General features: G+C 22.4%; 3 protein-coding genes across 3 annotated transcripts; 1 reads left to right on the top strand and 2 right to left on the bottom strand.

Annotated features, from left to right (window-relative positions):
* Positions 1-1,455: 1,455 nt before the first annotated feature.
* On the bottom strand, positions 1,456-10,354 carry PBANKA_1030200 (conserved Plasmodium protein, unknown function; the record flags this gene model as incomplete). Its single annotated transcript, XM_034565401.1, has 5 exons — positions 1,456-7,276; positions 7,406-9,174; positions 9,334-9,800; positions 9,949-10,134; positions 10,246-10,354. 5 exons carry the CDS (start codon positions 10,352-10,354, stop codon positions 1,456-1,458), a joined length of 8,352 nt encoding a protein of 2,783 aa, XP_034422101.1.
* Positions 10,355-13,044: 2,690 nt separating this feature from the next.
* On the top strand, positions 13,045-14,308 carry PBANKA_1030100 (actin II; the record flags this gene model as incomplete). The annotated part of the gene is made up of 2 exons (XM_034565400.1): positions 13,045-13,492; positions 13,626-14,308. The coding sequence occupies 2 exons, from the start codon at positions 13,045-13,047 to the stop codon at positions 14,306-14,308; spliced, it is 1,131 nt and encodes a 376-aa protein (XP_034422100.1).
* An 859-nt stretch (positions 14,309-15,167) lies between these two features.
* Positions 15,168-16,454, bottom strand: PBANKA_1030000 (deoxyhypusine synthase; the record flags this gene model as incomplete). The annotated part of the gene is made up of 1 exon (XM_034565399.1): positions 15,168-16,454. One exon carries the CDS (start codon positions 16,452-16,454, stop codon positions 15,168-15,170), a length of 1,287 nt encoding a protein of 428 aa, XP_034422099.1.
* Between the last annotated feature and the right edge of the window lie 41 nt (positions 16,455-16,495).

Below are 16,495 nucleotides of genomic sequence, written 5' to 3'. Positions count from 1 at the left end.
ACATATATATCATGCACATATTATACTGCATATTAAATTATTTTTATTGTGCCCTTTTTATGATGAGCATTAAAAAATAATTAGTTATGCAGTATAATTGGAAACAAAAAATACATATAATTAATAACTTTCCACTTATTATTTTTTTAAATTAATTTTTGCTACTGGAACAAGGTCCAAACCGGTAAATTCAAAAAAAACAGAAAAAAAAAGAAATGTATTATTTTTTTTTCATTTCATCATTAATAATATTGATATTATAATAATATACAATGTTATAGATATTTGTGCTTTCACATACACTTTTATGTGTTTATATAAAATATTTATTTGCTTATGTCGTATAACGTTTGTATATTATTTAATATGCTATATGTTTATATATATCATTTTTATTATTACAGTGATAAAAAAAAATAAATCCCAAAAATAGCTAGCAATGTTGTGCAAAACTAATAAAGTTTTAGAAAGTGAACATATTTATACAATCATATACTTTTATTCTTTTGCAGAAAATCCATACGAATTTGTATAACACATTGCTTCTGTTGTTTATTTTGTGTTATTATATGAGCAGGTTGCAATATAAATATTATGTATATACAACAATTCATTAATAATAAAAATATAGTTTTAGTTGTAAAAAACACCTTCAAGGCAAAATAATGATCAAACACCATAAAATGTGTATTTTTGTGTTCATTTATTTTTTATATTTTTATGTGACTCAATTAAAAAAGGTATTCTACATTATATTTTGTCTGCATAAACATTCTAACTATATTATTATATATAATAATTGTTAATAAAAATGATACACACATTTGTAAAAACAAATTTTTATAATTGACGGTTTGGTATTCTGATCAAACTTACGTTTGTCAAGGTTAAAAATCATAGAAAATTTATTAGTTAATTATAATACACAGATATGCATACATATGTGGAATGAAACAAAAATTATGAAATCCTTAAATAAGCATTTTATGAAATTTGTTTACATACTAATTATAAAGGTGAAATAAAAATAAGCACTCAAATATTATAAAAAATTATTTAAACAAAAAAATTATTTTAATCAATGTAAATGAATGAAAGACCAAATATTCCAATTGGTATTTTTATTAAAAAGAGAAAAAAATATAATAAATATTTTCTTCTAAATATATATATATAAATAAATGTATATGCACATCGAAAATAGGAATGTGTAGAGAGACAAAAATTAATTCTTATGGTTAATAAAATTAGTACAAAAACAAAATGTTGATATTAAAAAAAAATACAGGCAATACACAGGTATTTACCTTTTACACGATGCGCATTTGCGTTTATATATTTAATTATGCATGTATATACTTAATAAGCAATTTGGATATTGTTTATTGTCTTTTTTATAATTTTATTATATGTTTTGTGGCGAACAAGAATCTTGTCTCGATCCCCTGTGGTTAATTATTTCTTCTCAAGGGAGAATAAAAAATAAGACGGAATATACAAAAGAACATTTTCTTTTTTCTTTTTATTCCCTTTTCTATGTTTTTTTCTCTTGTATTTAGTATTAAAATTTTTTTCACAAATGTTAAAAATGTTATAGATATCCAAATAATTTATATTATTGTGATGGAGATTAACATCATTCATTTCTATATATAAATTATTTTTAACATAATTGGAAATACTTTCAATATTAAAATTATGTTTTTGTAATTTTTTTAAAATTGTAATTTGAAATTCCGAAATTCGGTTATAAAATATATTTTGTAGCATTTTATATTTATTTATATCAAAAGAATTATTTGTTGAATTAAAAAAGGAATTTGATTGAATTTTTGAAAAATCGGTCAAACTATTTTTCTTATCATTTATATTAAGAATATTTGGAAAATATAAAGTATTTTTATAAAATTGTGAAAATATATCATCATAAATATTATTACTTCTAATATCTGTATAATCACAATTTAAGAAATTATATTGTTCTATTGTATAATATGGAAAAATAGGATTTCTTAAATATTCAATCATTTCGATAGTTTTATTATAATCCTTGTGATCAGTATTATTTAAATTTATAAAATTGCTATTCAGTAAGTTTATATTTATCATCTTTGGAGATAGCACTTCGTCATTTATTCCACCTTTATCTCTATGTATAGCTAATTTATTATCATTATCATTTCGATCTTCTTTTTGTATGTACCTAAAACCATTATTATCTACATTATTGAAGCACATAAAAAATGGATCTCTATTTTGCATATATAATTTTACCGGTTCATTATTGCTACTGCAGTTGTAATAGTTTTTTTTTTGTTGTTTGTTTTCTTCCTCTTTTTCTGTAATCATTTTTATATATATTTCTTTCACATAATAACTTAAAAAAATATATAAATTTTTTTTCGAATAAATATCTGTTCCAAATGAATTCATATGTAAATTATTTTTATTCACTCTGAAATATTTCATATATATGTGAAAATTTCCATAATATCGTATAATTATATTAAATAAATTATAAAAAAAATATTTTCTATAAGGGTTATTTTTGTCCAATGTAATAATAGAGAAACTTTTTTCATTTGGAATTTTTTTTTCGATTTCGTTAAGTTCTTCATATTCTTTTATTTTCAATTTAGGTTTTATCTTAAAAACACTATCCTTATTAAGGGAATGTATAGGAATATAAAATGAGATATATTTCTTTATGTTACTTAAAAATCTTTTTTTATAATATTCAGACTGTATAATTGTTGGTCTATAACCCTTTGTTAAATAAAGAACACTTTTGCTAAAGTTTTCCACAGATTTATCCCAAGTATATGGTCTTAAATAATCAATTATTTTAAAAATAATAACATGATTTGATATGTCCATATGTATAAGTAAGGAATAATCCATAATATCCTGTGAGCATAAAAAATCGCTGTCTTCTTTTAATGAATCCATCAAATATTTATAATCTTTATATTCTAAATTTATTACTTTTGATTTAATATAATCTCGAAAATTGTCATCATACAGCACAGTATAGCCCTTATAACTGTTATAATTATCCACTACAAAATGATTATATTTTTCTATTGAGTTTAATGTTTCTAAATTTTTATTATATAAATTATCTTTATCAATAAAATCATATTTTTCTTCGTTTATGTTTTTATGTTTTACTATATGTTTACTTAAATTATCTTTATTTAATATGAAATTCTTTTTTTTTCTTAAAAAATATAATGTTCTTTTTAGATAATATAAATGATTTTTACTTTGAATTTTTTTTTTTCGGGCAATTTTTTTTTTTTTTTTCCTTTTTAAATTTAAAACTTGTTTATTTATCGCTAAATACATTTTTGTGTTAACAATGATTTCTTTCATGAATATATTTTCTATATATCTCCTTCCACTATTCATTTCTGTTTTTTTTGTATTACTTTCGTTTTTGCTTTGGTTTATTTCATTATTTGCTCTGTATTCATTTTGGTTATCTATTTCCACTCCTTTTCCCATTTTAAGCACTATATATATGTTTCTAAATTTCATCACATTCTGTGAAGTTTCAAATAATTTAACCTTATAATAATAATTCAAACCACACATCATTTTCTTTCTCATATTTATGTATGCCCAATGCATTATCTGTTCATTACCTTGATTGCTATTACTACTGTTATTTCGACTTATATTATGTGTATGCATTTTTTTTTGTGGAAACACATTTTGAATACCATTAGACATACCTGAAAAGACCATCTCCGAATTTAATATGTCTTCCCCCTTTTCTCCTATAGCATCAAGCTGCCTACTTTTCTCTCCTTTATTTTTATTTTTATAAGATCTGCATACTAACTTAATTTTTTTTTCATTTTTAAGGTATTTGTTAAAATAATTCAAATTCATTGAAATTCCCGAAGAACAATTATCCGATCTATCATTTTCATCATCTTGCGTTATTTTGCATGTATTTAAAGACAAATTATAATTTTTGTCAAAAATAGAAATACCTTTTTTATTTTGTTTAATTAATTTTTGTATGTTTTTTTTTTTCCTAGCCCCTTTAATATCAAAAATTAATATTTTTGAATTATGATTTTCAATTTTTATATTTTCTAAAATAATAAAGCTTTTTAATGTTTTTCGGTTTGTTTTTTTTATTGTAATTTGATATAATCCAAATAAAAAGCACATTGCTGATTTTTGAGATTTGAAAAATATATTTGAAAAGTATTGAAAAAATTCTTTATATCTAGTTAAAAAAGATTTAAATTCATGTGTATTTATTTCTTTTATAATATATTTATCATCATATGTTTTAATAAAATGCTTTTTTTTATGATCAAAATTTATATAATTACTTTTTATAAGTGATATTAAAAATGATTCTTCTTTTTTACATAGATGTTTTCTTAAATAATAAAATTGAAGAGGGAAATATATAGAAACCGTAATATTATCATTTAGCACTATATTTATACAATCGTCATTTTTGCTATTTATAAATTCATTTATCATATTATTTTTAAGAGATATATTTAACAGCTTGTTTAGTTTACTCTTTATAAATTTGTCGATATCTTTATCATATTTTTGGTTAACTTCCTTATTTTGTTTTATTAATCTTTTTGAAGTATTACTTTTTCGTCTTTTTAAAATCCTACTATCAGTTTGAAACTGCTTGCATTTTTTCTCATCAATAATCTCTTGAATATTTTCATTTTGTAAGTTAGTGTTTCCTCTTTCTTCTTCCTCAAATTTCTTATTACCAAATATACTAAAGGAAGAAATATTATTTTCTTCTTTATTATTACATGTTTGTGGCCCTTTTTCTTGCATTATTTTTTCTTCTTCAGCTTTATATATATTTTTTAACTTTATATTATATTCGTTTGATATCAACGAATGAAATATTAAATTAGCTATATCATTTTGATTAAATAAAAAAACAAAATTTTCTTTTGTTATGTCTTCCTCACCTAGTATGCCATTTATCTTCACCATTTCTTCGTTTTTGGGGTTTTTCGCATTTCTTACTAAATCCACTATTTTTGATATGTGTGCGTAAAATAGTTTTTTGCTTGAATTTTCATTTTCTTCTTTGTTAATATCTTCTATATATTTTTTTTTTCTGTAGTTTTCAATGTTATAAATATAATAAGCTTCTTTCATGTATAATTTATATACATCATAACTATGAACAAATGAAAAACCCATGTTTGGATCATCCGTAGTCTCGCTAACTTTGTTATTATATATGCCTATTTTGTAATAATTTCTTGTCATCCAAAATTTATTTTTATCTTTGCTTTTTTTACACCTTCTACATTTGTATTTCTCTAATTTATTGATTTCTTCTCTCCATTTCTTAATTTTTTTATTTGTTTTTTTATTCCCATTTTTGTAAACTTTTGCATATGCCTTATTAGTTTGATCAGTACAGTTATTCGCTTTTAAATTTCGGATTTTTTCAAAAAAAAACGAGACATCGATTTTTCTCTCCCTTTTAGAAATACTTTTACTAATGTAGAAATGTTGCAATTTAGATTTAGTTATAAACTTTGTCATTTTTTCAATATTTTTTTGAATTTTAAAATTTATCTTTTCTAAAAGCATAATATATAATGAAAAGAATATGTCCATATTTAAAGTAAAATGATTTTTCTTTAAACTTGTAATTGCATAAAAATATATTTTTTTAAAAATAAAAATTAATTTTTTTTTATAATATTTCATTTTTTTTTTATATTTTTTAAATATTATAAATTTTTTAAATAAAATGTCTTTTATTTTATAAATATCATTTAAAATGTATGAAATATTATTATTAGTTGCGTTTAACCCGTATATTACAGTTTCTTTATTTGTTTGATTGTTTAAAATTCCATTTAATTCACCAATATTCGAATAACTCAGTGTAAACGTTTTCATGTATTTAGTAAAATTGTATTCTTCTCTTTTCGCTGTAAGAAACTTATTATAACTTGTATTGCGAATAGTATTATGAGGCATCTTACTAAAGAATTCTTCGCTTTGTTCCTTTTTTATACCTACTTGAATACTCGAAGTGCTTGAAGCTCCTCTGCTTTTATTATATTCCTTATTTAGTTTCTCATTAAAAGGGTTAATATTTTCTCGAATCATGATCTCATTTAAATTATAGTTAATTAAAGATTCTTGTAAGTTTGGTTTTATTTGTGAAATATGCTCCCAGTCTTTTTCAATTTCTTTAAAATGCTCATCTGGTTTATTCATATTGTTTTGAATAATAGCGGATATACAATTAAGACAGTACATAATATCATTCGAATTTATAAATATATTTTTATTTAACAAATTTAAAATAAAATTAATCGAAATGTAAAAATTACAAAATATTCTTTTTATAATAAATAACATATTAAAAAATACCAGTATTGAAAAATTTGAAATTTTTAAATACTTACATTTTTTACAATTATTTTTAAAATATATAGGTGAATAAGAATTATTAAAATTTTCTTTCATATTTTTTTCTCTGTTTTTTTCATATAAATGCTTATTTTTTGATCTATAATAATTAATCGCACAATTATATATCAAATATTTTAATGAACAATACATTGGTAACATTGAGATTGTGAAAAGTGGAAAGGTCTCTATAATATTGTATATATTAAAATTATTATACATAACGTTTAGCCATTTAGATCGGCCTATATTTAGTCTTTTACTTGTTTTCCCAGAACTACAAAACTTATTATGATCTCTCTCTTTCGTTATACACATGCATGGAAAGTAATAAAACACATTGTTGTGAATAATATTTTTTATATACTTTTCAATGTATTTTAAAACTATTTTCTTTGTATTATTTTTTTTTTTATTCAATTTTTGTTTTTTTCTTTGTCTCTGTATAATATTCGAATCCTTATTCTCCCTTACATCTATTTCATTTTGAATTGAAGCAATTTTACATATATAATTTTGTTGTGCTTGAAAAAATATTTTTATATTTTTAAAACAAATTTCATAGCTATTATATTTCCCATTGTGATGGCATTGAACATTTTTATAATTTTCTCCGTGTATAATAGTTAACAAAAATTCACTAAAAGTAAAATTTATATTTATTATTTTTTTTTTTGTAGCATAGCATTTATTACATATTATTGTCATAATTTTATCGTCATCTATATTTTCATTTTGAATTTTTTTCATAGTTATCAATATTCCCTTTAAAAGTATTTGAATGCATATTTGATGGTATACCAAATAGTTCGAGCAGCATCCCAATGGACATATCCTATTAAAATGGAAAGAAATAAAAACATGAGGAATTCTTTTATTTAGAAGACATACATACACATCAATGGACATACACATGTACGCATTTACATATGTATATGCATTTGTTTGAGATCTCAATACTTACATCGTAAAACTAAGAGAGTGCATCATTTCCACAAACTGCTGAATGGATATATCGCATATATATTTATAGTTAAAGAAAAAATTGTAAAAAATATTTTCAAATGTAAAGTACTTGCTCCCAAAAAAGTACATATTAATATTGTTGTATGTATTATTTATATGCATATAATTAGGGCATATAAAATAAGTTATCATTTCTATATTTTTTGATATTTCTAGATTATAACAATAAAAAAGCATATTTTTTGCAATAATTTTTTCCACCTTTTCATTAAATTTGCTCTCTATCTGTATACTAGCGCCATTGTGTAATGAACTATTCAATATACACTGATTGTTTAAAATATCATCATCATTTATTATTATATCTTTATATGTATATTGTAGATATGTTGTATTTATAATATTTAAATAATAATATATATAATCATAATTTGATTCATAATTTTTCATAAAACTATTAAAAATAAAATAATTTACAATGTCTATTATTTTATTTTTGTCAGCGTTATGAAAAAAACAATGTTCATAATTATTATATATTTGCTCTTTTATTATATCATTAGGTTTTATAAGCTTGTACAATATTTTCATTCTTTCTCTGATTAAAGGGCTCTGGATATTTATTAAATGAAATAAATAATACATCAAATTTATTGGAGTTACTTTAATTTTTTGAACATTATAAAAAAGGAATAAACTTGACAACGATGATATAATAGAGTTATTTAATTTTTCATAAAAATTTATGCAATTTTTATCAGATATTCTGTTTATCTTTATATTATTTAAATATGGACGTACTATTATTCTACCCATGTAATGGTTTAAATATATTTGCTTATAAATGTGAAATGTTAAAAATATACAATATTTTATTATCTTTTTTACTTTTTTAATAATTATTACATTTTTTAAATGATTTATTAATAATTTTTTTTTATTCTCATTTTTCTCTTTTCCCCCAAATGAAATTTTTTTTTCCTTATGCAAAAAATTGTAATCCACAATATAATCATCATTTTTCTTTTTATAATAAATAGAAATGAAATTTTCAAGAATATTTTCTCTTTTTATTTCATTTTTGAAATAATATTCCAAAGAATTTTTATCATCATTACTATTTCGTATCTTTTCAATATGGGTGTCTTTCGCTTTATTTTTTTTATCTTCTTGGCTAGCTCTTAATATACTAGTTATTTCAATATTTTTATTGTCTGGAAAATTATGATTATGCATATCACTTATATTTGAAGAATCGCGAATATTTTGTTTCCCAAATATGCATAGAGTTATAAAATTATTATTACAACATACATATACATTTTTTATATTTTTTTTATATTTTTGAATTTTAAAATAATTTGCCTTAGCTATATAACTATTATTAAAGTTGTTAAAATTATCACAACATAAAACCTTTGTACGTAACATTTTTGATAATCTAAATATGTTTTTCTTTTTTATACTAGTAAAGAAATATATCTTTTTACTCATTAATAATTTTTTAATATAAAAGTGTAATTCTCCATGTACTAATATTATATTTACATTTTTACTCGAAAATTTTTTAAAAACATAATTTACATAATTATAGTTATTATGATATGAATTTCCTAATTCTTCATATTGGGCTGTTTTTTCTGTATTCATTAATAATATCTTAGGGTTTTTTATTTCTAAATTGTCAAAGTAAATGGAACAATTACTGAAAACTAGCCCTTGTAGGTAAAAGCTATTTTTTATATTTTTATAAGGAAAATATTTAACCTGTAATAGAAGGAAGAATGAAAACGTTAACAATCATATATCTATACTTCAAATATTTAAATATAGAAAATATAATTACATCATAATATTGTGACACAAGATTAAAACTTTTGATTTTTCAAGTAGACATTTTTTTCAACATGGGAAATGGTGGTTTACCTTTATATGGTTCAATATGTCATAGTCATAATTATAGTAATGCTTTGAGATTTCATTTATAATATTTAAAACTATAACATATATTTTTTTTTTAATCCCATGATACATAAGCAGATTAGTTATTACTTTATGAAAGCAGCGATTAAATTGCATGTTAATTTTTAAAGGAAAATTTAAATTGCTATGATATATATTTTTATAAGGATCGTGCTCAAAAAAATTAAAAAATGGATTAAATTCTTCTAATATTATGCTATTTTTTTTTTTTTTAATCGAATCTAAATTTATTGGAGAATAAAAACTATATACACTATTGTCTTTTTTTTTTAATAGCTTTTTTTTAGCCTTTTCAAATGTTTTCTTTTTTCTCTCTTCTTCCCTTAAATTGTCATTGTAGACTTTATATATCCTTTCACTCTTTTTAATTATATTCGCGTAAAACTTATTATTATGTATTACGCTATAATCTGATCGAAGGAAAAAAAGTAAGCAAAATAAACAAAATAAAATTATAAATTTTTATACTAGAAAAATGCATTCACCAGTCAACTAATTGTAGAAATCCTATAAATTCAGACGCATATATTTTTCGATTATTATTTTTTTTATTATTACTGTCTTTATTTAATTCCTTTTTAATCAAGGTTGATGTTAATTCTTTGTTCCTCCTTTTCAAATAAATTTCTGCATTATTAATATGTCCATTTTTTAAGCCGGCATGTACGTTTGAATTTCCGATGTCATTTTCATCATTTAAGTCAGCATTGTTAAACGCTTGTGGTAAATTGTTATTTCGGCTTTCTTTAAAAAGATAAAAAAATAATTGATCAAAATAAGAATAATGAAAATCACAAAATTAGCTACTATAAATTATTTTTTATAATTTCTTCACATGCATATATTTGGTCTTACCATTAAAAAATGGATAATTAAGAATCCAATCAAAAAGTTTATGCGATGGTTTATGCTCAATTAGATCATTTTGAAAACTAACATATTTCTCGGATGCGGTTTCCCCCATGTTTATTTTATTATTCTTTCAAAAATATAATAGCACAAAAAGGATAAAAACTTTCTATTCTTATTATATTATATTTTCCATTTCCTTAATTATTATAATTCGTTTTCCCAAGTTTCTCTTGTTACTATACTGTTGCTATTATTATTTAATTTTCAAGACAAATATTTACACGCTTTTCTTTTTTTTTAATCCATACAAAATAATTGTAACTTCATTCTATAAATAATTTTAATTATAAAAATTCTGACCAATAAAAATTGGTACTTATATATAAAAGAAAACAGAAAAAAGCATTTATCTATTTTGCTTTTATTAGTGTTGTAACAAAATACGAATTTCTATAATGTTTATTAGTTCTATTTTAACTTCTAATAATCAGTGAAGCATGTCAGAATTTTCATATATTCTCAAATATGCACAAAGTTTCATTACTAAAAAAATATATTAAAATAAAAAAACGATTTTAACGACAATTTGATAAGGTTGACTAAATTAAGAAAATTATATACATATAATCTAAATGAAAAAGCGTAGAAGAAAAATATTAAAAAACGAATAAAACAGTGGTTAAAGAAGCAATTGAATTATTTCGGCATTAATAATGAAGTTGTAAATATTATTGATTTTCTAGCATTTTAAAAAATTTATTACCAACATAAATATTAATATATTTTTTTTTCATATAATATTAATTTAAAAGGTAAAAAAATATATATTTACCAAAAAGTGTATATATGCAAATATTATATATATACAATTTATTTATTATTTTTTTAATCCCATTTTCCAAATTGCAATCGATATTTGCAGCTTTAAAATTAAAAATATTTTCTTAAATCCCAGCAATTACAAGCTTATTACCACATTAGTTATAATTATAATGAAATAAATGTTTTGTATCTTAAAAAACAACACATAAAATAATGCTATTTATATTTTTTATTGAATAATAATTCAAAAATTCTCCACGGAGAAATCAAGAAAATACACTCTATTTATAAAGCGGAGAAAAAGTATATTTGTTTTTTCATATTGCAAAAAAAACATGAAAAATTATATTTTATTAACCTTAATACTTGGAAATTAAATAATATTTTTATAAATAAAAAATAATAATAAATACAATATTATATAGTGTAGCAAAAATGGTGATGCAAAGAAAAATGGGACAATCCCGAATTATATATATAACGGTTAAGGAATTGCTGTCTATTGGGAACATGCATGTATTCTTTATATTTCTATTAAAAATTTATGAAAAAAAAAGTAAAGTAATAATAATAAAATTAAATTTTAAATAATTAAGCATATGTTTGCATGTACAAGGTGCCCCTTCTCCTATCTTTAGTGCGTGAAATTCAAACAAAGATAATTATAATTTTTTCTATGGTGTATCACTTATTTGATTAAATATGATGAAAATTTAAACAAAAATAAAGTACTATATATAGTTTAGATGCTTCTTCTTTCTTCATATACATACCTTTCTTCATTATAATGATAAAAAAATATTTTGTAAAATAATAACATTAGTGTGTTTCAATTTGTCTTAATTTATTTTCAAAATTTTAAATAATATATATCAAATTTTTATAATACTGAAGATTTTTTTTCATACACGCACTAACACAAGTCTCTATTTTACATTATGTAAAAATTTCGTTTGCTTCGTCATTCGTTTATTTATTATTGTTATCGCTTTAATTAGTATTATCATTTCTATACATTTATAGATATATTAAATGTTTTATAATGCTATGTTTTCTTTTCTACAATTAGCACCATGTATTTTTTTCGAATGTGCATAATATGCACATAAAGTTTTACTCACATTTCAGTTATTTTTAATTTAATTATTTATTATCTATATTTTAATTACTTCGTCATTATTTAATCATAATATTATCTCTATAATTTTATATTTTTTTTACATTAACTATTTTTTTTACACTATTTGAAGCAATAGAAGGTTTATAATAAAATATATCTTCTTGTAGCTTTAAAAAAAAAATCAAATTTTATTGATTCTTTTATATTTAAAAAAAACGAGGGCGAAAACATACCCTACAATTTACACATGCATATATATATACATACATACATACATACATGTGTTCCTCAATTTAGGAAAGATGTTGTATTTGTAAAATAAAACAAAAAACATATCTTAATTTAAAATAAGGATATATTTGGTACTTAAATGAAAATGAGAAATAAAATATTTTTCTATTAACATTTTATTTATTATATATTTTATTTATAATTTTTTTGTGTTTTATAATATTTTATTTTTTTGTATTAAAACATTATTGGCGAATTTACAAGTTCTTTGTTCTTAAAAATAATCTCTGGTTTATAGAAATTCACATTTTTATTATTGTGTGTAAGCGAAAAACAGTAAACATTTGTATTCTTAAGAGTATATAATCACATATCAATATCATCGCTTATTATTTTTTAAAAAGATAAAAAATAATTGTAGGATTTTATTCATGTTTTATACTTCATTTTCGGAATAAGAAATATAAAAGAAAACAAAAAGGGAAGCAAAGTAGATAAGGTAATATATGAAATACATAATAATACTATTGCACAAGATTTAAAAAAAAAAAAAAAAATAACCCAATTTTATATCATTCAATACTATATTAAAATGCATAATATCTGTGTTCACAATTGTTTATTTTTAGATGCCAGAAGAATCAATAGCTTTAGTGGTAGACAATGGAAGTGGTATGGTAAAATCAGGTTTGGCAGGGGATGATGCACCAAAATGTGTATTCCCTTCAATTATAGGAATACCTAAAATGCCAAATATAATGGTAGGGATGGAACAAAAAGAATGCTATGTAGGTGATGAAGCACAAAATAAAAGAGGGATCTTAACGTTAAAGTATCCAATAGAACATGGTATTGTAACAAATTGGGATGATATGGAAAAAATATGGCGTCATACATTTTTTAATGAATTAAGGGTATCTCCTGAAGAGCATCCCGTTTTATTAACAGAAGCCCCTTTAAACCCTAAAACAAATAGAGAAAAAATGACTCAAATCATGTTCGAATCTTTTGACGTTCCAGCTATGTATGTTAGTATACAGGCTATCTTGTCTTTATATGCTTCGGGAAGAACCACAGGTATAACACAAAAAGTATAAACCCTTAATTCAATGAAAAAAAAAATTTATACATGTTTATATGTCCTACTAAATAAAAACTTATCTTTATCTGTGTTTTATATTTTTTTTTTCATTTATCTTCTTTTCTATAGGTATCGTTCTTGATAGTGGTGATGGCGTAACTCACACTGTTCCAATTTATGAGGGTTATGTATTACCGCATGCTATAAATAGAACAGATATGGCGGGGAGAGATTTGACTTATTATATGATGAAGCTATTCACTGAAAGAGGATATACTTTTACTACAACCGCTGAAAGAGAAATCGTTCGTGACATAAAAGAAAAATTATGCTATATTGCATTAGATTATGATGAAGAATTAAAAAAATCTGAAGAAAGAACTGAAGAAGTTGAAGAAATGTATGAATTGCCTGATGGAAATTTAATAACTGTAGGTAGTGAAAGATTTAGATGCCCTGAAGCGCTATTTAATCCATCATTAATTGGTAGGGAATGTCCTGGATTACACATTACAGCATATCAAAGTATAATGAAATGCGACATTGATATAAGAAAGGAATTATATAATAATATAGTGTTGAGTGGTGGTACAACTATGTATAATTATATTGGAGAACGATTAACTAACGAAATGACAAGTTTAGCACCGCCATCTATGAAAATTAAAGTTATTGCACCTCCTGAAAGAAAATATTCGGTATGGATAGGTGGATCTATTTTATCTTCTCTTTCAACATTTCAAAAAATGTGGATAACAAAAGAAGAATACGATGAATCTGGCCCAAGTATCGTTCACAGAAAGTGCTTCTAAAAATGAAGAGATAAATGAGGAGAAAAGTATAGCTATATGAGTTAATGAAACATATAAAATAAAATCAATAGTCTTATCTGTTTTATGTCACGATTTGTTAAAGTTCAATAACCGTACATCTAAAAGTTTAAGCCATATATATGTGCATAAAAGGACCCATCATTATCCTTTTATTTATTTTATTCACATTTTCATTCTCCCTAGTAAATTTGAAGCCATGCATTTCTTCTTTTTATATTACTCACTCTGAATTTTATTTTTGCAATACATCATCATTATAGTTCCTGTAAATGCACAGTCACTATATCTTTAATCATTATATGTATATATACAATCATATATTTTAGTATATGCACACCTATTCGTTTTGCTATATACTTTTCTTCGTAGCTATTTCATTTATTTTATTTGACATTCACAAAATTATTCTTATAAAAAATTCATTAAAATATACATTTTTCTAATTCCTAAAATATATTTACTTTTAAATGGACAATTTTTTTAAGAGGAATTTGTTATTTTTTTCATTTTTTATATTTTTTTAAATCGTTTATTCATGAAAAAGGTCCCATCCTCACAAAATAGAGATACCTTTATATGCATATGTTTAAATGAATAAATATAAACATGTCTAGTAATGTAATTAGAAGAAAAAATCAATATAAACGCGCATACTAGCACAAATATTAAATAAACAAACAGACAAACACAAATGCATCCATATATATATGCATATGTATTTACATATCGAGCACTATTGTTCGATTAATAGAAATATTCCCTTTAAATCGATACCATTTTATATCTCATTAACCATAATCGTCTATTCCTTATATCATATTTTTATTTCTTAATCCTTCTAATCACTTTTTTTCTCCTTTTCACCATGATTATAAAGATAAAACGAATTAAGAACCATAAGTGGAAACAAAATGGTAGCATCTCCAAAAACCTTAACATGGCTAATATTGTTTCCAGATTTTAATTTCCCCCATGATAATGCCTCTGTAGTATTTGCTCCACTATCACTACCATCATATTCGTTAGCTGTATTAACATAAACTGCAAAATCTGCTCCATTTCTCATTAAATTAGCATTACATACATGATGTTTTGGCAAGCCACCACCTAAAACTATGATTCCAGATTTGTGACATTTTAATGCCAATGAATTTATTTTTTTTATATCTTTCACTATATCTAATATTAAATTATTTTTCATTTTTTTTCCATAATTGTGAAAAAATAAATTATCCCCTAACGATCCATCTGTTAATCCAGGACAAAATATTGGAATGTTATTTTTATAACACCAATATAATAAAGAGGTTTCATCATTTATTTCTTTTCCTAATCTATTTATAAGTTCAGAAGGGCTTAAATAAAACATATCATCTTCTTCTTCATCAAATGAAAAATATTGCTGATTGCCCTTATTGAGACCTTGGCTCTCCTTTTCCATTTCCATCTTTTTTTGTCTTTTCTCTAGCTTTCTTATAAATAATTCCTCGTTTTTTTCATTTTGCTCTCGCAATATTTTATCTAATAGAGGCTGAACCCAATCTTCAAACATACAATAATTATCATTAGGAACAATTAAATTGCCTATTCTGTTCCATCCCTTTTTTCTTAATTTTGATCCATTTAAATTGAAATCACCCAAATACGTTTTTGAAAAACATTTTATTAAATCTTCTTCTATACCCCCAGCAGTTGTTACAACAACATCTATATAATTATTTTTGGCTAGATAAACAAATATCTCTCTTAATCCGCTTGATATCATATTAGATGTAAAAGATAACCATATCATACACTTTTTTTTATTATCATATGTTATCGAATCATTTTTTATATCTTCTTTATTATCGAAAAATTTATAATGAATCATTTTATTTATTTCATCTATTCCTATACCTAAATTAGTTGCTTGAAAACCCATATATTTATATTGATTAATAAATTCATGTAAATTAACATTTTTTTCGAAATTTATCCCTTTTACTACATCTGTTTTTTCTGGGATTTTTGTTGATTTTACAAATACAGAAGATTTTGCATCATTTATACCTCCATTGTTATCATCATTATCTTCAGTTTCACTTTCGTTTTTTATTTTGTTCACTTCTTTGAATACCCCATCCATTTGATTTACATTTAGAATTAAACAGAGATCAAATCACAAAA

This window comes from Plasmodium berghei (assembly GCF_900002375.2).
Source record: "Plasmodium berghei ANKA genome assembly, chromosome: 10".
Taxonomy (NCBI): Eukaryota; Apicomplexa; class Aconoidasida; order Haemosporida; family Plasmodiidae; genus Plasmodium; species Plasmodium berghei.
The sequence above is the reverse complement of the archived record's forward strand: the minus strand, read 5'-3'. Positions and strand labels throughout refer to the sequence as shown.